At 42.9% G+C, this 22,429-nt stretch overlaps 1 protein-coding gene across 1 annotated transcript in view; it reads right to left on the bottom strand.

Moving 5' to 3' along the window:
- The window catches only part of LOC139763721 (arfGAP with SH3 domain, ANK repeat and PH domain-containing protein-like), a 97,164-nt gene that overhangs the window by 19,541 nt on the left and 55,194 nt on the right, over positions 1-22,429 (bottom strand). The window contains exon 4 of the mRNA XM_071690043.1: positions 641-802. Coding sequence (XP_071546144.1) covers positions 641-802 — 162 coding nt within the window. The remainder of the gene's footprint in view (positions 1-640; positions 803-22,429) is intronic.

The raw sequence follows: 22,429 nt of genomic DNA, 5'->3' as shown, positions 1-22,429 counted from the left end.
AAATTTGAAAGCAATTATGCATCTTCTCCCCTTTACTGCCTTCACTGAAGGGACCTGTGCTTTTAGTATATTACACATGACAGATACAGAATGGATATGGGCTAATGCAGCCTTTCTTTGTCTGTTACTGATGCTCTGGTGTTACCTTGCTATAACTGGAAACAGAGACCAATTATGAAAAAAAAAATACCAATAGAATGTACACAAATGATAAAGTTGGCTACACAGAACTGATGCACAGAGCAGTATCTCATGTTTTTCTCCAAAAGACTTCTTGTCAAAGTTGAGAGTAATTATGCTTCTTTTTCCCTATACTGCCTTAACTGAAGACTTCCCATATCAATGTGCACAAAGTGCAGTACAAGAGCATTTAACCTAATGTTTGGCACAATAAAAAGTTAGAGTGGTGGGATCTGGCAATAAGACCAAATTTGTTTAAAACATGACTAGCTAATTATTAGTGGTTGGTTAAGTGCAGTGGTTTGTAGTCCATTAAACTATATCTTTTTTTTCAACAGGGAGGGTCCCTGTAAAATTCACTGTTAAGACTGTACCTGAATAAAATATTATAGCTAAGCACCCTTAGGTTGTCATAAGACTCAGTTTTCAAGAAATCCTATCAACACGATTATATACTTACATGATACAAGGTCAAAACATCTACGGTCATCCATGCTGGCTTTGACTTGACAGGTAAGTAAAGAAACCGTGACTGGGGGTTTAGTTTCATCAGAATGACGGATACAGAGAACACTATCTCGCACTTCACACTTCCTCTTCTGCCAAACTTTACGCATTTTACCTGCAGATAGAAAGTTACAATTATCAAAAAATAAATACATGACTCTTCTGAAGCTTCAACCTTTTACATGTAGGCCAACAAACAACACAGAAGAGCTGATTTCACAAATCAAAATGAACAAATTAACGACCAGCTCTGCCTTGAAATTATAATCTTAATTGTCTAATAAGTGGTTTCATCTTTACTTGATTTATCTGTCAAACTATACCTCTGATGCCTGCTCCCTTCTGGAATTTCCTTAAGGATAGGGCATGGCAATAGTCTCTCCAATAACTAATGAACTCCAGTGCTGTTTCTTAGCCTTTAATGCCTCACCCTTAACAGGCCATTGGTAGAGGGCAAGTCTAACACAGTGTTTGCAGAGGCTTCTACCTAATGTTCCTACTGACTACTTCTAACTAATTGCTCCTGCCTTACTTTCCTACCTATTATTTCTACCTGATGTTTTACCTAATGCTTCTACCTGAATTTTCCTACCTACTACTTCCATCTTTTGCTCCTACCATTTTGCCAAATGGCAGGGCTAGCACAAAGTGCTCATCACAGAAAAGCTTAGTGACAAGAGAACAAATGGGAACCGGTGAAGGGGGCTAATGGGGAGGTAACAACAATAGTGATGAAGTGAGAAGGTGATGGAGTGAGTATTTTGAAGGTATGTTGAATGTGTTTGATGATAGAGTGGCAGATATAGGGTGTTTTGCATGGGTGCAGTGCGAAGTGAGAGGGTCAGGGAGAATGGTTTAGTAAACAGAGAAGAGAAAATGAAAGCTTGCGGAAGATGAAAGCTGGAAAGGTAGTGGGCTTGGATACTATTGCAGAGGAATTTATTAAAAGGGGGGGGGGAGACCGTGTTGTCAATTGGTTGGTAAGGATATTCAATGTATGTATGGATCATGCTGAAGTGCCGGAGGATTGGTGGAATGCATGCATAGTGCCACTGTACAAAGGCAAAGGGGATAAAGGTGAGTGCTCAAACTACACAGGCATAAGTTTGTTGAGTATTCCTGGGAAATTATATGGGAGGGTATTGATTGAGAGGGTAAAGGCATGTACAGAGCATCAGATTGGGGAAGAGCAGTGTGGTTCCAGAAGTGGTAAAGGATGTGTGGATCAGGTGTTTGCTTTGAAGAATCTATGAGAGAAATACTAAGAAAAACAAATGGATTTTTTTTTTTTAATTTTCCAAAAGAAGGAACAGAGAAGGGGGCCAGGTGAGGGTATTCCCTCAAAGGCCCAGTCCTCTGTTCTTAACGCTACCTCGCTATCGCGGGAAATGGCGAATAGTATGAAAAAAAAAAAAAAAAAAAAATGTAGCATTTATGAATCTGGAGAAGGCATATGATAGGGTTGATAAGAGATGCTTTGTGGAAGGATTTATGAGTATATGGTGAGGGAGGTAAGTTGCTAGAAGTAGTGAAAAGTTTTTACCAGGGATGTAAGGCATGTGTATGAGTAGGAAGAGAGGAAAGTGATTGGTTCCCAGTGAATGTTGGTTTGCAGCAGGGGTGCATGATGTCACATTGGTTGTTTAAATTGTTTATGGGTGGGGTGGTTAGGGAGGTAAATGCAAGAGTTTTGGAGAGATGGGCAAGTATGCAGTCTGTTGTGGATGAGAGGGCTTGAGAAGTCTGTCAGTTGTTGTTTGCTGATGATACAGGCTGATTCGGGTGAGAAACTGCAGAAGTTGGTGACTGAGTTTGGTAAAGTGTGTGAAAGAAGAAAGCCCTCTCATCCAAACGTATTCCCTGCATGTCATAAAAGGCGACTAAAAGGGGAGGGAGCAGGGGGCTGGAAATCCTCCCCTCTCGTTTTTTACTTTTCCAAAATAAAAAGAAACAGAAAGTGGGGCCAAGTGAGGATATTCCCTCTAAGGCTCAGTCCTCTGTGCTTAATGCTATCTCACAAATGCGGGATATGGCGAATATGTATAAAAAAAAATTGAAAAACAAAAGTATGCACAAGTCTGAGAGAGGTGCAAGTATGCAGTCTGTAGGGGATGAGAGAGCCTGGGAAGTGAGTCAGTTGTTGTTAATCAATGATACAGCACTGGTGGCTGATTCAAGTGAGAAACTTAAAAAGTTGGAGACTGAATCTGGAAGTGTGTGAAAAAAAGGAAAGAGTGAATGTGAATAAAAGGAAGGTTAATAAGTTCAGCAGGGTTGAGGGACAAGTTAGTTAGGATGTAAGTTTGAATGGAAAAAACTGAAGGAAGAGAAGTGCTTCTGATATCTGGGAGTAGACTTAGCAGCAAAGGGAACCATGGAAGTGAGTCATGGAGTGGAGTAGGGGGTGAATGTTCTGGAAGCAAAGAAAATGTGTGGAAAGAGAATGTTTTCTGGGAAGGCAAAATTGGGTAGGTTTGAAGGAATAGTAGTTTCAATAATATCATATGGTTGTGAGGGATGGGCTTTAGATAGGGTTGTGCAGAGGAGGATGGATGAGTTATATATGAAATGTTTGAGGACAATATGTGGTGTAAAGTGGTTTGATCGAGCAAGTAATGAAAAGGTAAGAGAGATGTGTGGTAATAAGAATAAAGTGTGAATGAGAGAGCAGAAGAGGGTGTGTTGAAATAGGTGGATTACAAGGAGAGAATTAGTGAAGAAAATTGACAAAGAGGATATATGTAAAAAGGGGAGGGATCAAGGAGAATTGGCAGACCAAACTGGAGATGAAGGGATAGAGTAAAAAAGATTTTGTGTGACTGGGGCCTGAACAAGCAGGAGGGTGACAGGCGAGCACAGAACAGAGTGAACTGGAATGATGTGGTATATTGGGTCAATGTGCTGTCAATGGACTGAACTAGGGAATGTAAAACATCCAGGGTAAACCATGGAAAGGTCAGTGAGGCTTGGATGTGGATAGGAAGCTGTGGTTCAGGTGCATTACATGTGATAGCTCTTGTATGGATGGAGTGGATGTGGCCATTCTTCATCTGTTTCCTGCTGACAGTAGGGGTGGCAATCAGGTGTGGGGAAGAAGAAAAGAATGTATTTGTGATCTTTATTCTTTTCTTTGGGGAAGAAGAAGAGAATGTATATGTCATCTCTCTTCTTTTCTTTCATGCATATGTGCTGTTTCCAGTAGTGCAGGGTGGAACTGTGAATGGACGAAGGCAAGCAATTATGAATATGTACATGTTTATATAGGTACATATACATATGTATGTATATGTATGCATGTATATATATATATATACATGCATACTAGAAGTTTCAGTTTTCTAAATTATTTCTTACATTTTTCATATGTATATATATATATGTATAACATACAAAGCTTCATCAGCCAGGATCGAACCTGGGACCCCTTGTGCAAGAGGCAGGCATGCTAACCGCTAGGCTAAGGGACTGTATAACAGGAAACAACTATTCGAAATACTAAGTACTCGAATACCCTTCGTCTCACTATGGTGAGCAACGGGGTCTATCGGTTGTTTCCAAACAGAACACATAGCCAGCTGAGAGCGTTTTACCGAACCTGACTGTACAACGCGGAGTTATATGAATACGAATAAAGTGTATATGAACGCGCACCTTCATAGAACATACAAAGCTCCATCAGCCAGGATCGAGCCTGGGACCCCTTGTGCAAGAGGCAGGCATGCTAACTGCTAGGCTAAGGGACTGTGCCTCTTGCACAAGGGGTCCCAGGTTCGATCCTGGCTGTTGGAGCTTTGTATGTTCTATGAAGGTGCGCGTTCATATACACTTTATTCGTATTCATATAACTCCGCGTTGTACAGTCAGGTTCAGTAAAACGCTCTCAGCTGGCGATGTGTTCTGTTCGGAAACAACCGATAGACCCCGTTGCTCACCATAGTGAGACGAAGGGTATTCGAGTACTTAGTATTTCGAATAGTTGTTTCCTATTATACAGTCCCTTAGCCTAGCGGTTAGCATGCCTGCCTCTTGCACAAGGGGTCCCAGGTTCGATCCTGGCTGATGGAGCTTTGTATGTTCTATGAAGGTGAGCGTTCATATACACTTTATTCGTATTCATATAACTCCGCATTGTACAGTCAGGTTCGGTAAAACGCTCTCAGCTGGCTATGTGTTCTGTTCGGAAACAACCGATAGACCCCGTTGCTCACCATAGTGAGACGAAGGGTATTCGAGTACTTAGTATTTCGAATAGTTGTTTCCTATCATACAGTCCCTTAGCCTAGCGGTTAGCATGCCTGCCTCTTGCACAAGGGGTCCCAGGTTCGATCCTGGCTGATGGAGCTTTACATGTTCTATGAAGGTGCGCGTTCATATACACTTTATTCGTATTCATATAACTCCGCGTTGTACAGTCAGGTTCGGTAAAACGCTCTCAGCTGGCTATGTGTTCTGTTCGGAAACAACCGATAGACCCCGTTGCTCACCATAGTGAGACGAAGGGTATTCGAGTACTTAGTATTTCGAATAGTTGTTTCCTATTATACAGTCCCTTAGCCTAGCGGTTAGCATGCCTGCCTCTTGCACAAGGGGTCCCAGGTTCGATCCTGGCTGTTGGAGCTTTGTATGTTCTATGAAGGTGCGCGTTCATATACACTTTATTCGTATATATATGTATGTGTGTATGTGTGTATATGTGCGTATGTATGTGTGTGTGTGTGTATATATATTTATTTATTTATTTTATTATACTTTGTCGCTGTCTCCCGCGTTTGCGAGGTAGCGCAAGGAAACAGACGAAAGAAATGGCCCAACCTACCCCCATACACATGTATATACATACGTCCACACACACAAATATACATACCAACACAGCTTTCCATGGCTTACCCCAGACGCTTCACATGCCTTGATTCAATCCACTGACAGCACGTCAACCCCGGTATACCACATCGCTCCAATTCACTCTATTCCTTGCCCTCCTTTCACCCTCCTGCATGTTCAGGCTCCGATCACACAAAATCTTTTTCACTCCATCTTTCCACCTCCAATTTGGTCTCCCTCTTCTCCTTGTTCCCTCCACCTCCGACACATATATCCTCTTGGTCAATCTTTCCTCACTCATCCTCTCCATGTGCCCAAACCACTTCAAAACACCCTCTTCTGCTCTCTCAACCACGCTCTTTTTATTTCCACACATCTCTCTTACCCTTACGTTACTCACTCGATCAAACCACCTCACACCACACATTGTCCTCAAACAACTCATTTCCAGCACATCCATCCTCCTGCGCACAACTCTATCCATAGCCCACGCCTCGCAACCATACAACATTGTTGGAACCACTATTCCTTCAAACATACCCATTTTTGCTTTCCGAGATAATGTTCTCGACTTCCACACATTCTTCAAGGCCCCCAGAATTTTCGCCCCCTCCCCCACCCTATGATCCACTTCCGCTTCCATGGTTCCATCCGCTGACAGATCCACTCCCAGATATCTAAAACACTTCACTTCCTCCAGTTTTTCTCCATTCAAACTCACCTCCCAATTGACTTGACCCTCAACCCTACTGTACCTAATAACCTTGCTCTTATTCACATTTACTCTTAACTTTCTTCTTCCACACACTTTACCAAACTCAGTCACCAGCTTCTGCAGTTTCTCACATGAATCAGCCACCAGCGCTGTATCATCAGCGAACAACAACTGACTCACTTCCCAAGCTCTCTCATCCCCAACAGACTTCATACTTGCCCCTCTTTCCAAAACTCTTGCATTTACCTCCCTAACAATCCCATCCATAAACAAATTAAACAACCATGGAGACATCACACACTCCTGCCGCAAACCTACATTCACTGAGAACCAGTCACTTTCCTCTCTTCCTACACGTACACATGCCTTACATCCTCGATAAAAACTTTTCACTGCTTCTAACAACTTTCCTCCCACACCATATATTCTTAATACCTTCCACAGAGCATCTCTATCAACTCTATCATATGCCTTCTCCAGATCCATAAATGCTACATACAAATCCATTTGCTTTTCTAAGTATTTCTCACATACATTCTTCAAAGCAAACACCTGATCCACACATCCTCTACCACTTCTGAAACCACACTGCTCTTCCCCAATCTGATGCTCTGTACATGCCTTCACCCTCTCAATCAATACCCTCCCATATAATTTACCAGCAATACTCAACAAACTTATACCTCTGTAATTTGAGCACTCACTCTTATCCCCTTTGCCTTTGTACAATGGCACTATGCACGCATTCCGCCAATCCTCAGGCACCTCACCATGAGTCATACATACATTAAATAACCTTACCAACCAGTCAACATTACAGTCACCCCCTTTTTTAATAAATTCCACTGCAATACCATCCAAACCTCCTGCCTTGCCGGCTTTCATCTTCCGCAAAGCTTTCACTACCTCTTCTCTGTTTACCAAATCATTTTCCCTAACCCTCTCACTTTGCACACCACCTCGACCAAAACACCCTATATCTGCCACTCTATCATCAAACACATTCAACAAACCTTCAAAATACTCACTCCATCTCCTTCTCACATCACCACTACTTGTTATCACCTCCCCATTTGCGCCCTTCACTGAAGTTCCCATTTGCTCCCTTGTCTTACGCACTTTATTTACCTCCTTCCAGAACATCTTTTTATTCTCCCTAAAATCTAATGATACTCTCTCACCCCAACTCTCATTTGCCCTTTTTTTCACCTCTTGCACCTTTCTCTTGACCTCCTGTCTCTTTCTTTTATACATCTCCCACTCAATTGCATTTTTTCCCTGCAAAAATCGTCCAAATGCCTCTCTCTTCTCTTTCACTAATACTCATACTTCTTCATCCCACCACTCACTACCCTTTCTAATCAACCCACCTCCCACTCTTCTCATGCCACAAGCATCTTTTGCGCAATCCATCACTGATTCCCTAAATACATCCCCTTCCTCCCCCACTCCCCTTACTTCCATTGTTCTCACCTTTTTCCATTCTGTACTCAGTCTCTCCTGGTACTTCCTCACACAAGTCTCCTTCCCAAGCTCACTTACTCTCACCACCCTCTTCACCCCAACATTCACTCTTCTTTTCTGAAAACCCATACAAATCTTCACCTTAGCCTCCACAAGATAATGATCAGACATCCCTCCAGTTGCACCTCTCAGCACATTAACATCCAAAAGTCTCTCTTTCGCACGCCTGTCAATTAACACGTAATCCAATAACGCTCTCTGGCCATCTCTCCTACTTACATAAGTATACTTATGTATATCTCGCTTTTTAAACCAGGTATTCCCAATCATCAGTCCTTTTTCAGCACATAAATCTACAAGCTCTTCACCATTTCCATTTACCACACTGAACACCCCATGTATACCAATTATTCCCTCAACTGCCACATTACTCACCTTATATATATATATATATATATATATATATATATATATCTTTTTCTTTCATACTATTCGCCATTTCCCGCATTAGCAAGGTAGCGTTAAGAACAGAGGACTGGGCCTCTGAGGGAATGTCCTCACCTGGCCTCGTTCTCTGTTCCTTCTTTTGGAAAATCAAAAAAAACGAGAGGGGAGGATTTCCAGCAACCCGCTCCCTCCCCTTTTAGTCGCCTTCTACGACACGCAGGGAATACGTGGGAAGTATTCTTTCTCCCCTATCCCCAGGGATATATATATGTATATATATATATATATATATATATATTTTTTTTTTTTATACTTTGTCGCTGTCTCCCGCGTTTGCGAGGTAGCGCAAGGAAACAGACGAAAGAAATGGCCCAACCCCCCCCATACACATGTATATACATACGTCCACACACGCAAATATACATACCTACACAGCTTTCCATGGTTTACCCCAGACGCTTCACATGCCTTGATTCAATCCACTGACAGCACGTCAACCCCGGTATACCACATCGCTCCAATTCACTCTATTCCTTGTCCTCCTTTCACCCTCCTGCATGTTCAGGCCCCGATCACACAAAATCTTTTTCACTCCATCTTTCCACCTCCAATTTGGTCTCCCTCTTCTCCTTGCTCCCTCCACCTCCGACACATATATCCTCTTGGTCAATCTTTCCTCACTCATCCTCTTCATGTGCCCAAACCACTTCAAAACACCCTCTTCTGCTCTCTCAACCACGCTCTTTTTATTTCCACACATCTCTCTTACCCTTACGTTACTCACTCGATCAAACCACCTCACACCACACATTGTCCTCAAACATCTCATTTCCAGCACATCCATCCTCCTGCGCACAACTCTATCCATAGCCCACGCCTCGCAACCATACAACATTGTTGGAACCACTATTCCTTCAAACATACCCATTTTTGCTTTCCGAGATAATGTTCTCGACTTCCACACATTCTTCAAGGACCCCAGAATTTTCGCCCCCTCCCCCACCCTATGATCCACTTCCGCTTCCATGGTTCCATCCGCTGCCAGATCCACTCCCAAATAACTAAAACACTTCACTTCCTCCAGTTTTTCTCCATTCAAACTCACCTCCCAATTGACTTGACCCTCAACCCTACTGTACCTAATAACCTTGCTCTTATTCACATTTACTCTTAACTTTCTTCTTCCACACACTTTACCAAACTCAGTCACCAGCTTCTGCAGTTTCTCACATGAATCAGCCACCAGCGCTGTATCATCAGCGAACAACAACTGACTCACTTCCCAAGCTCTCTCATCCCCAACAGACTTCATACTTGTCCCTCTTTCCAAAACTCTTGCATTTACCTCCCTAACAACCCCATCCATAAACAAATTAAACAACCATGGAGACATCACACACCCCTGTCGCAAACCTACATTCACTGAGAACCAATCACTTTCCTCTCTTCCTACACATACACATGCCTTACATCCTCTATAAAAACTTTTCACTGCTTCTAACAACTTTCCTCCCACACCATATATATATATATACAGAGGTATAAGTTTGTTGAGTATTCCTGGTAAATTATATGGGATTGAGAGGGTGAAGGCATGTACAGAGCATCAGATTGGGGAAGAGCAGTGTGGTTTCAGAAGTGGTAGAGGATGTGTGGATCAGGTGTTTGCTTTGAAGAATGTATGTGAGAAATACTTAGAAAAGCAAATGGATTTGTATGTAGCATTTATGGATCTGGAGAAGGCATATGATAGAGTTGATAGAGATGCTCTGTGGAAGGTATTAAGAATATATGGTGTGGGAGGAAAGTTGTTAGAAGCAGTGAAAAGTTTTTATCGAGGATGTAAGGCATGTGTACGTGTAGGAAGAGAGGAAAGTGATTGGTTCTCAGTGAATGTAGGTTTGCGGCAGGGGTGTGTGATGTCTCCATGTTTGTTTAATTTGTTTATGGATGGGGTTGTTAGGGAGGTAAATGCAAGAGTTTTGGAAAGAGGGGCAAGTATGAAGTCTGTTGGGGATGAGAGAGCTTGGGAAGTGAGTCAGTTGTTGTTCGCTGATGATACAGCGCTGGTGGCTGATTCATGTGAGAAACTGCAGAAGCTGGTGACTGAGTTTGGTAAAGTATGTGGAAGAAGAAAGTTAAGAGTAAATGTGAATAAGAGCAAGGTTATTAGGTACAGTAGGGTTGAGGGTCAAGTCAATTGGGAGGTGAGTTTGAATGGAGAAAAACTGGAGGAAGTGAAGTGTTTTAGATATCTGGGAGTGGATCTGGCAGCGGATGGAACCATGGAAGCGGAAGTGGATCATAGGGTGGGGGAGGGGGCGAAAATTCTGGGGGCCTTGAAGAATGTGTGGAAGTCGAGAACATTATCTCGGAAAGCAAAAATGGGTATGTTTGAAGGAATAGTGGTTCCGACAATGTTGTATGGTTGCGAGGCGTGGGCTATGGATAGAGTTGTGCGCAGGAGGATGGATGTGCTGGAAATGAGATGTTTGAGGACAATGTGTGGTGTGAGGTGGTTTGATCGAATGAGTAACGCAAGGGTAAGAGAGATGTGTGGAAATAAAAAGAGCGTGGTTGAGAGAGCAGAAGAGGGTGTTTTGAAGTGGTTTGGGCACATGGAGAGGATGAGTGAAGAAAGATTGACCAAGAGGGTATATGTGTCGGAGGTGGAGGGAGCAAGGAGAAGAGGGAGACCAAATTGGAGGTGGAAGGATGGAGTGAAAAAGATTTTGTGTGATCGGGGCCTGAACATGCAGGAGGGTGAAAGGAGGGTAAGGAATAGAGTGAATTGGAGCGATGTGGTATACCGGGGTTGACGTGCTGTCAGTGGATTGAATCAGGGCATGTGAAGCGTCTGGGTTAAACCATGGAAAGCTGTGTAGGTATGTATATTTGCGTGTGTGGACGTATGTATATACATGTGTATGGGGGTGGGTTGGGCCATTTCTTTCGTCTGTTTCCTTGCGCTACCTCGCAAACGCGGGAGACAGCGACGAAGTATAAAAAAAAAAAAAGTTTGTTGAGTATTCCTGGTAAATTATATGGGAGGATATTGATTGAGAGGGTGAAGGCATGTACAGAGCATCAGATTGGGGAAGAGCAGTGTGGTTTCAGAAGTGGTAGAGGATGTGTGGATCAGGTGTTTGCTTTGAAGAATGTATGTGAGAAATACTTAGAAAAGCAAATGGATTTGTATGTAGCATTTATGGATCTGGAGAAGGCATATGATAGAGTTGATAGAGATGCTCTGTGGAAGGTATTAAGAATATATGGTGTGGGAGGCAAGTTGTTAGAAGCAGTGAAAAGTTTTTATCGAGGATGTAAGGCATGTGTACGTGTAGGAAGAGAGGAAAGTGATTGGTTCTCAGTGAATGTAGGTTTGCAGCAGGGGTGTGTGATGTCTCCATGTTTGTTTAATTTGTTTATGGATGGGGTTGTTAGGGAGGTAAATGCAAGAGTTTTGGAAAGAGGGGCAAGTATGAAGTCTGTTGGGGATGAGAGAGCTTGGGAAGTGAGTCAGTTGTTGTTCGCTGATGATACAGCGCTGGTGGCTGATTCATGTGAGAAACTGCAGAAGCTGGTGACTGAGTTTGGTAAAGTATGTGGAAGAAGAAAGTTAAGAGTAAATGTGAATAAGAGCAAGGTTATTAGGTACAGTAGGGTTGAGGGTCAAGTCAATTGGGAGGTGAGTTTGAATGGAGAAAAACTGGAGGAAGTGAAGTGTTTTAGATATCTGGGAGTGGATCTGGCAGCGGATGGAACCATGGAAGCGGAAGTGGATCATAGGGTGGGGGAGGGGGCGAAAATTCTGGGGGCCTTGAAGAATGTGTGGAAGTCGAGAACATTATCTCGGAAAGCAAAAATGGGTATGTTTGAAGGAATAGTGGTTCCGACAATGTTGTATGGTTGCGAGGCGTGGGCTATGGATAGAGTTGTGCGCAGGAGGATGGATGTGCTGGAAATGAGATGTTTGAGGACAATGTGTGGTGTGAGGTGGTTTGATCGAGTGAGTAACGCAAGGGTAAGAGAGATGTGTGGAAATAAAAAGAGCGTGGTTGAGAGAGCAGAAGAGGGTGTTTTGAAGTGGTTTGGGCACATGGAGAGGATGAGTGAGGAAAGATTGACAAAGAGGATATATGTGTCGGAGGTGGAGGGAGCAAGGAGAAGAGGGAGACCAAATTGGAAGTGGAAGGATGGAGTGAAAAAGATTTTGTGTGATCGGGGCCTGAACATGCAGGAGGGTGAAAGGAGGGTAAGGAATAGAGTGAATTGGAGCGATGTGGTATACCGGGGTTGACGTGCTGTCAGTGGATTGAATCAGGGCATGTGAAGCGTCTGGGGTAAACCATGGAAAGCTGTGTAGGTATGTATATTTGCGTGTGTGGACGTATGTATATACATGTGTATGGGGGTGGGTTGGGCCATTTTTTTCGTCTGTTTCCTTGCGCTACCTCGCAAACGCGGGAGACAGCGACGAAGTATAAAAAAAAAAAAAAAGTTTGTTGAGTATTCCTGGTAAATTATATGGGAGGATATTGATTGAGAGGGTGAAGGCATGTATAGAGCATCAGATTGGGGAAGAGCAGTGTGGTTTCAGAAGTGGTAGAGGATGTGTGGATCAGGTGTTTGCTTTGAAGAATGTATGTGAGAAATACTTAGAAAAGCAAATGGATTTGTATGTAGCATTTATGGATCTGGAGAAGGCATATGATAGAGTTGATAGAGATGCTCTGTGGAAGGTATTAAGAATATATGGTGTGGGAGGCAAGTTGTTAGAAGCAGTGAAAAGTTTTTATCGAGGATGTAAGGCATGTGTACGTGTAGGAAGAGAGGAAAGTGATTGGTTCTCAGTGAATGTAGGTTTGCGGCAGGGGTGTGTGATGTCTCCATGGTTGTTTAATTTGTTTATGGATGGGGTTGTTAGGGAGGTGAATGCAAGAGTTTTGGAAAGAGGGGCAAGTATGAAGTCTGTTGGGATGAGAGAGCTTGGGAAGTGAGTCAGTTGCTGTTCGCTGATGATACAGCGCTGGTGGCTGATTCATGTGAGAAACTGCAGAAGCTGGTGACTGAGTTTGGTAAAGTGTGTGAAAGAAGAAAGTTAAGAGTAAATGTGAATAAGAGCAAGGTTATTAGGTACAGTAGGGTTGAGGGTCAAGTCAATTGGGAGGTGAGTTTGAATGGAGAAAAACTGGAGGAAGTGAAGTGTTTTAGATATCTGGGAGTGGATCTGGCAGCGGATGGAACCATGGAAGCGGAAGTGGATCATAGGGTGGGGGAGGGGGCGAAAATTCTGGGAGCCTTGAAGAATGTGTGGAAGTCGAGAACATTATCTCGGAAAGCAAAAATGGGTATGTTTGAAGGAATAGTGGTTCCAACAATGTTGTATGGTTGCGAGGCGTGGGCTATGGATAGAGTTGTGCGCAGGAGGATGGATGTGCTGGAAATGAGATGTTTGAGGACAATGTGTGGTGTGAGGTGGTTTGATCGAGTAAGTAACGTACGGGTAAGAGAGATGTGTGGAAATAAAAAGAGCGTGGTTGAGAGAGCAGAAGAGGGTGTTTTGAAATGGTTTGGGCACATGGAGAGAATGAGTGAGGAAAGATTGACCAAGAGGATATATGTGTCGGAGGTGGAGGGAACGAGGAGAAGAGGGAGACCAAATTGGAGGTGGAAAGATGGAGTGAAAAAGATTTTGTGTGATCGGGGCCTGAACATGCAGGAGGGTGAAAGGAGGGCAAGGAATAGAGTGAATTGGAGCGATGTGGTATACCGGGGTTGACGTGCTGTCAGTGGATTGAATCAAGACATGTGAAGCGTCTGGGGTAAACTATGGAAAGCTGTGTAGGTATGTATATTTGCGTGTGTGGACGTGCGTATGTACATGTGTATGGGGGGGGGTTGGGCCATTTCTTTCGTCTGTTTCCTTGCGCTACCTTGCAAACGCGGGAGACAGCGACGAGGTATAAAAAAAAAAAAAAAAAAATATATATTATCCCTGGGGATAGGGGTGAAAGAATACTTCCCACGCATTCCTCACGTGTCGTAGAAGGCGACTATAGGGGACGGGAGCGGGGGGCCAGAAATCCTCCCGTCCTTGTATTTTTAACTTTCTAAAATGGGAAACAGAAGAAGGAGTCACGCGGGGAGTGCTCATCCTCCTCGAAGGCTCAGACTGTGGTGTCTAAATGTGTGTGGATGTAACCAAGATGTGAAAAAAGGAGAGATAGGTAGTATGTTTGAGGAAAGGAACCTGGATGTTTTGGCTCTGAGTGAAACGAACTTCAAGGGTAAAGGGGAAGAGTGGTTTGGGAATGTCTTGGGAGTAAAGTCAGGGGTTAGTGAGAGGACAAGAGTAAGGGAAGGAGTAGCAGTACTCCTGAAACAGGAGTTGAAAGTAAATTCTCGATTAATATGGGTAAAACTGAAAGTTGATGGAGAGAGATGGGTGATTATTGGTGCATATGCACCTGGGCATGAGAAGAAAGATCATGAGGCAAGTGTTTTGGGAGCAGCTGAATGAGTGTGTTAGTGGTTTTGATGCACGAGACCGGGTTATAGTGATGGGTGATTTGAATGCAAAGGTGAGTAATGTGGCAGTTGAGGGAATAATTGGTATGCATGAGGTGTTCAGTGTTGTAAATGGAAATGGTGAAGAGCTTGTAGATTTATGTGCTGAAAAAGGATTGGTGATTGGGAATACCTGGTTTAAAAAGCGAGATATACATAAGTATACGTATGTAAGTAGGAGAGATGGCCAGAGAGTGTTATTGGATTACGTGTTAATTGACAGGCGCGCGAAAGAGAGACTTTTGGATGTTAATGTGCTGAGAGGTGCAACTGGAGGGATGTCTGATCATTATCTTGCGGAGGCTAAGGCGAAGATTTGTATGGGTTTTCAGAAAAGAAGAGTGAATGTTGGGGTGAAGAGGGTGGTGAGAGTAAGTGAGCTTGGGAAGGAGACTTGTGTGAGGAAGTACCAGGAGAAACTGAGTACAGAACGGAAAAAGGTGAGAACAATGGAAGTAAGGGGAGTGGGGGAGGAATGGGATGTATTTAGGGAATCAGTGATGGATTGCGCAAAAGATGCTTGTGGCATGAGAAGAGTGGGAGATGGGTTGATTAGAAAGGGTAGTGAGTGGTGGGATGAAGAAGTAAGATTATTAGTGAAAGAGAAGAGAGAGGCATTTGGACGATTTTTGCAGGGAAAAAATGCAATTGAGTGGGAGATGTATAAAAGAAAGAGACAGGAGGTCAAGAGAAAGGTGCAAGAGGTGAAAAAGAGGGCAAATGAGAGTTGGGGTGAAAGAGTATCATTAAATTTTAGGGAGAATAAAAAGATGTTCTGGAAGGAGGTAAATAAAGTGCGTAAGACAAGGGAGCAAATGAGAACTTCAGTGAAGGGGCAAATGTGGAGGTGATAAGAAGTAGTGGTGATGTGAGAAGATGGAATGAGTATTTTGAAGGTTTGTCGAATGTGTTTGATATAGAGTGGCAGATATAGGGTGTTTTGGTCGACGTGGTGTGCAAAGTGAGAGGGTTAGGGAAAATGATTTGGTAAATAGAGAAGAGGTAGTAAAAGCTTTACGGAAGATGAAAGCCGACAAGGCAGCAGGTTTGGATGGTATTGCAGTGGAATTTATTAAAAATGGTGGTGACTGTATTGTTGACTGGTTGGTAAGGTTATTTAATGTATGATTCATGGTAAGGTACCTGAGGATTGGCGGAATGCTTGCATAGTGCCATTGTACAAAGGCAAAGGGGATAAGAGTGAGTGCTCAAATTACAGAGGTATGAGTTTGTTGAGTATTCCTGGTAAATTATATGGGAGGGTATTGATTGAGAGGGTGAAGGCATGTACAGAGCATCAGATTGGGGAAGAGCAGTGTGGATTCAGAAGTGGTAGAGGATGTGTGGATCAGGTGTTTGCTTTGAAGAATGTATGTGAGAAATACTTAGAAAAGCAAATGGATTTGTATGTAGCATTTATGGATCTGGAGAAGGCATATGATAGAGTTGATAGAGATGCTCTGTGGAAGGTTTTAAGAATATATGGTGAGGGAGGCAAGTTGTTAGAAGCAGTGAAAAGTTTTTATCGAGGATGTAAGGCATGTGTACGTGTAGGAAGAGAGGAAAGTGATTGGTTCTCAGTGAATGTAGGTTTGTGGCAGGAGTGTGTGATGTCTCCATGGTTGTTTAATTTGTTTATGGATGGGGTTGTTAGGGAGGTGAATGCAAGAGTTTTGGAAAGAGTGGCAAGTATGAAGTCTGTGTGGATGAGAGAGCTTGGGAAGTGAGTCAGTTGTTGTTCGCTGATGATACAGCGCTGGTGGCTGATTCATGTGAGAAACTGCAGAAGCTGGTGACTGAGTTTCGGTAAAGTGTGTGAAAGAAGAAAGTTAAGAGTAAATGTGAATAAGAGCAAGGTTATTAGGTACAGTAGGGTTGAGGGTCAAGTCAATTGGGAGGTAAGTTTGAATGGAGAAAAACTGGAGGAAGTAAAGTGTTTTAGATATCTGGGAGTGGATCTGGCAGCGGATGGAACCATGGAAGCGGAAGTGAATCATAGGGTGGGGGAGGGGGCGAAAATCCTGGGAGCCTTGAAGAATGTGTGGAAGTCGAGAACATTATCTCGGAAAGCAAAAATGGGCTATGTTTGAAGGAATAGTGGTTCCAACAATGTTGTATGGTTGCGAGGCGTGGGCTATGGATAGAGTTGTGCGCAGGAGGGTGGATGTGCTGGAAATGAGATGTTTGAGGACAATGTGTGGTGTGAGGTGGTTTGATCGAGTAAGTAATGTAAGGGTAAGAGAGATGTGTGGAAATAAAAAGAGCGTGGTTGAGAGAGCAGAAGAGGGTGTTTTGAAATGGTTTGGTCTCATGGAGAGAATGAGTGAGGAAAGTTTGACCAAGAGGATATATGTGTCTGAGGTGGAGGGAACTAGGAGAAGTGGGAGACCAAATTGGAAGGTGAAAGATGGAGTGAAAAAGATTTTGAGTGATCGGGGCCTGAACATGCAGGAGGGTGAAAGGCGGGCAAGAAATAGAGTGAATTGGATCGATGTGGTATACCGGGGTTGACATGCTGTCAGTGGATTGAATCAGGGCATATGAAGTGTCTGGGGTAAACCATGGAAAGTTGTGTGGGGCCTGGATGTGGAAAGGGGGCTGTGGTTTTGGGCATTATTGCATGAAAGCTAGAGACTGAGTGTGAACGAATGGGGACTTTGTTGTCTCTTCCTAGAGCTACCTCGCACACATGAGGGGGGGAGGGGGATGGTATTCCATGTGTGGCGAGGTGGCGATGGGAATGAATAAAGGCAGACAGTGTGAATTGTGTTCATGGGTATATATGTATGTGTCTGTGTGTGTATATATATGTGTACATTGAGATGTATAGGTATGTATATTTGCGTGTGTGGACGTGTATGTATATACATTGTGTATGGGGGTGGGTAGGGCCATTTCTTTCGTCTGTTTCCTTGCGCTACCTCGCAAACGCGGGAGACAGCGACAAAGCAAAACAAATATATATATATTTATATATATATATATTTATATATATATATATTTATATATATATATATATATATATATATATATATATATATAATATATATATATATATATATATATATATATATATATTTATATATATATATTTATATATATATATATATATATATATATATATATGTGAATGTGTCTGATGACAGAGTGGCAGATATAGGGTGTTTGGGTTGAGGTGGTGTGCAAAGTGAGAGGGTTAGGGAAAATGATTTGGTAAACAGAGAAGAGGTAATAAAAGCTTTGCGGAAGATGAAAGCCGGCAAGGCACCCGGTTTTTGGGTGGTATTGCAGTGGAATTTATTAAAAAAGGGGGGACTGTATTGTTGACTGGTTGGTAAAGGGTTTTTTAATGTATGTATGACTCATGGTGAGGTGCCTTTAGGTTTGGCGGAATGCGTGCATAGTGCCATTGTACAAAGGCAAAGGGGATAAGGGGTTTAGTGCTCAAATTACGAGGGTATAAGTTTGTTGAGTATTCTGGTAAATTTATTTTGGGAGGGTATTGATGAGGGTGAAGGCATGTAAGAGCATCAGATTGGGGAAGAGCAGTGTGGTTTTAGAAGGGGTAGAGGATGTGGGATCAGGTGTTTCCCTTTTAAGATTGTATGTGAGAAAAAACTTAGAAAGCAATGGATTTGTATGTAGCATTTTGGATCTGGAGAAGGCATATGATAGAGTTGATAGAGATCTCGTGGAAGGTATTAAAAATTTTAATGGTGTGGGGGAAAGTTGTTAAAAGCAGTGAAAAATTTTTTTATCGGGATGTAAGGGGCATGTGTGTGGGGGGGAAGAGAGGAAAGTGTTTGGGTTCTATGAATGTGGTTTTGCGGGCGGGGGGTGTGTGAGTCCCCAGGGTTGTTTAATTTTTTTTATGGGGGGGGTTGTTAGGGGGGTAAATGAAAGTTTTGGAAAGAGGGGCAAGTATAAGTTGTTGGGAGAGAGGCTTGGGAAGTGGTTATTGTTTTTCGCTGATGTACAGCGGGTGGCTGATTCATGTGAGAAACTCAGAAGCTGGTGACTGGTTTGGTAAAGTGGGAAAAAAAGAATTAAAAAGTAAATGTGAAAAAAGAGCAAGGTTATTGGTAAGTGGGTTGAGGGTCAGTCAATTGGGGGGTGAGTTTGAATGGAAAAAATTTAGGGTGAAGTTTTTTAGAAACTGGGGTGGATCTGGCAGCGGATGGAACCTGGGAAACGGAAGTGGAAACATAGGGTGGGGGGGGGGCGAAAAATTTTGGGGCCTTAAGAAAGTGTGGAATGAGAAATTATCTCGGAAAGCAAAAATGGGGATGTTTGAAGGAATAGGGTTTCCCAAAAATGTTGTATGGTTCGAGGGGTGGTATGGATGAGTTGTGGCAGGAGGTGGATGTGCCGGAAATGGATGTTTTAGGGCAAAAGTGTGGTGTGAGTGGTTTGATCGGGGAAGTAAGGGTAAGAGAGATGTGTGGAAATAAAAAGAAATTTGGTTTAGAGGAGAAGAGGGTTTTTGAATGGTTTTGGGCCCTGGAGAGAAGAGTGAGGAAAGATTTACCAAGGGATATTGTGTCGGAGGTGGAGGGGACAGGGAAAGGGGGACCAAATTGGAGGTGGAAAGTGGAGTGAAAAAGATTTTTTGTGATGGGGGCCCGAAAAATGCAGGGGGGTGAAAGGAGGGCAAAGGATAAAAGAATTGGGCGAGTGGTATACGGGGTTGACGGCTGTCAGTGGATTGAATCAAGGCATTGAACGTTCTGGGGGGAAAACATGGAAAACTGTGTGGTATGTTATTTGGTGGTGGACGTTGGGATTCTGGTATGGGGGGGGGGTTGGGCCTTTCTTTGTCTTTTCCTTTCCTACCCAACGGGGGACGCGACAAATAAAAAAAAAAAAAAAAAAAAAATATAATTATCCCCTTTTAAAAATATTCCCACGCATTCTGGGTGTAAAAAACTAAGGGGGCGGGGCGGGGGGAAAATCCTCCCCTCCCCTTGTTTTTTTTTAAAATTTTAAAATGGGGGGAAAACCCGAAAGAAAGGGTCCCACCGGGGAGTGTCTTTTTCCCCTCAGGCTTTTTTTTGGGTTTTTAAATTTGTGGATTAACCAAATGGAAAAAAGGGGAAGGTGTAAAATTTGAAAAAAAGGAATGAGTTTTGGCTCTGGTGGAAACTCAAGGGTTTTAAAAAGGGGGAGGTGGTTTTGGAAAAAAGGGGAAGTAAATCGGGGGTTTGGGGAAAAGAGGGGAAAGGGGTAGGTTTTCCTGAAACAGGTTTTGGGTTTAAAAGGAAAAAAACTGATTAAAGGGTAAAAATTTTAAAGTTGAAAGAGAAGTTGGTAATTGGGGATAGCCCGGATGGAAGAAAAAAAGAGGCAAGTTTTTTTGGGAGAGCTAAAGGGTTGTTTAGTGGTTTTGATGCAGGACCGGGTTATGTGTGGGTGTTGAATGCAAAGGGAGTAATGTGGCAGTTGGGGGAAAATAATTGGTTACGGGGTGTTCAGTTTTGAAATGGAAATGGTGAAAGCTTTTTTAGATTTATGTGCAAAAAAAGGTTGTGAGGGGAATTCTGGTTTAAAAAGGAATATACAAAGTATACAATGAAAGGAGATGGCCAAGAGGTTTTTGGGTTTAGTTTTAAATTGACGGGCCGCAAAAGAGAGATTTTTGGGATGTTAAGTGTGGGGGTGCAACTGGGGGGTTTCTTTTATCTTGGGAGGCTAAGGGAAGATTTGTATGGGTTTTAGAAAAGAGGTGAATTTTGGGGTGAAGAGGGTGGTGAGGTAAGTGAGCTTGGGAAGGGACTTTGTGAGGAAGAAAACAGGAGAACGGGTTACAGAAGGAAAAAAGGTGAAAACAGGAAGTAAGGGGATGGGGGAGAATGGAGTTTTTGGGGAATCAGTGATGGTTGCGCAAAAGATGCTTGTGGCTGAAAGGTTTTGGGAGGGGGGTTGATTAGAAAGGTTTAGTGGTGGGAATAAAGAATAAATTTTAGTAAAAGGAAAAGAAGGCATTTGGAGATTTTTGGGGGGGAAAAAATGCATTGATGGGAATTAAAAAAGAAAGAGACAGAGGTCAAGAGAAAGGTGCAAGAGGTGAAAAAAAGGGCAAATGAGATTGGGTGAAAAGTACATTAAATTTTAGGGAGAATAAAAAAAATGTTTTGGAAGGGGTAAATAAAGGGTAAAAAAGGGAGCAAATGGAACTTCATGAAGGGGCAAAAAGGGGAGGTAAAAACAAGTAGTGGTGATGTGAGAAGGGGAAAGGATGGTATTTTGAAGGTTTTTTTGAAAGTGTTTGATAAGAGGGCAGATTGGGTGTTTTTTGGGGAGGGGGTGTGCAAAAATGGGGGTTAGGGAAATGTTTGGAAAAAAAGAGAGGAGTAAAAACTTTCGGAAGATGAAAACCCCAAGGGAGCAGGTTTTGGGTGGTATTGCAGTGGAATTTTTAAAAAGGGGGACTGTATTTTTGACTGGTGGTAAGGTTATTTTTTTTTATGATTCATGGTAGGTCCGAGGATTGGCGGAAGGTGCATAGTGCCTTTTACAAAGGCAAAGGGGTAAGAGTGAGGCTCAAATTACGAGGGGTAAATTTGTTGGTATTCCCGGAAATTATATGGGGGGTATTGATTTAAAGGGGGAAGGCATGTAAAGAGCATCAGATTGGGGAAGAGCGTTTGGTTTTGAAGTGGGAGGATGTGTGGGTCAGGGGTTTGCTTTTAAAATGTATGTGAGAAATATTAGAAAAAAAAAATGGATTTGTATGTAGATTTATGGTTGGAGAAGGCATATATAGGTTGTTTGAATGCTCTTGGAAGGTTTTTGAAAATAGGTGGGGGGCAAGTTTTGAACATGAAAAGTTTTTATCGAGGGTTAAAGGAAAAGTTAGGTAGGAAAGAGAGGGAAAGTATTTGGTTCTCATGAATAGGTTTGGGCAGGGGGTTTTTGTCTCCCTGGTTGTTTAATTTTTTTTATGGGTGGGTTGTTTGGGAGGTGAATGAAGAGTTTTGGGGGAGGGGCGTTGGGTTTTGGGATGAGAACTTGGGAATGGTAGTTGTTGTTGCTGATGATCAGCGTGGTGGGTGTTCATTGGAAACTGCAGAAACTGGGGACTGGTTTTTTTAAAGTGTGTGGAGAAGAAAGTTAAAAGTAAATGTGAATAAAAGCAAGGTTTTTGGTACAGTAGGGTTGAGGGTCAAGTCAATTGGGAGGTGAGTTTGAATGGAGAAAAAACTGGAGGAAGTGAAGTGTTTTAGTTATCTGGGAGTGGATCTGTCAGCGGATGGAACCTGGAAGCGGAAGTGGATCATAGGGTGGGGGAGGGGGCGAAAATTTTGGGAGCCTTGAAAAATGTGTGGAAGTCGAGAACATTATCTCGGAAAGCAAAAATGGGTATGTTTGAAGGAATAGTGGTTCCAACAATGTTGTATGGTTGCGAGGCGTGGGCTATGGATAGAGTTGTGCGCAGGAGGATGGATGTGCTGGAAATGAGATGTTTGAGGACAATGTGTGGTGTGAGGTGGTTTGATCGAGTAAGTAACGTAAGGGTAAGAGAGATGTGTGGAAATAAAAAGAGCGTGGTTGAGAGAGCAGAAGAGGGTGTTTTGAAATGGTTTGGGCACATGGAGAGAATGAGTGAGGAAAGATTGACCAAGAGGATATATGTGTCGGAGGTGGAGGGAACGAGGAGAAGAGGGAGACCAAATTGGAGGTGGAAAGATGGAGTGAAAAGATTTTGTGTGATCGGGGCCTGAACAT

The sequence above is a fragment of the Panulirus ornatus genome, chromosome 47 (genome assembly GCF_036320965.1).
Source record: "Panulirus ornatus isolate Po-2019 chromosome 47, ASM3632096v1, whole genome shotgun sequence".
In the NCBI taxonomy this organism is placed as follows: domain Eukaryota; kingdom Metazoa; phylum Arthropoda; class Malacostraca; order Decapoda; family Palinuridae; genus Panulirus; species Panulirus ornatus.
The sequence above is the reverse complement of the archived record's forward strand: the minus strand, read 5'-3'. Positions and strand labels throughout refer to the sequence as shown.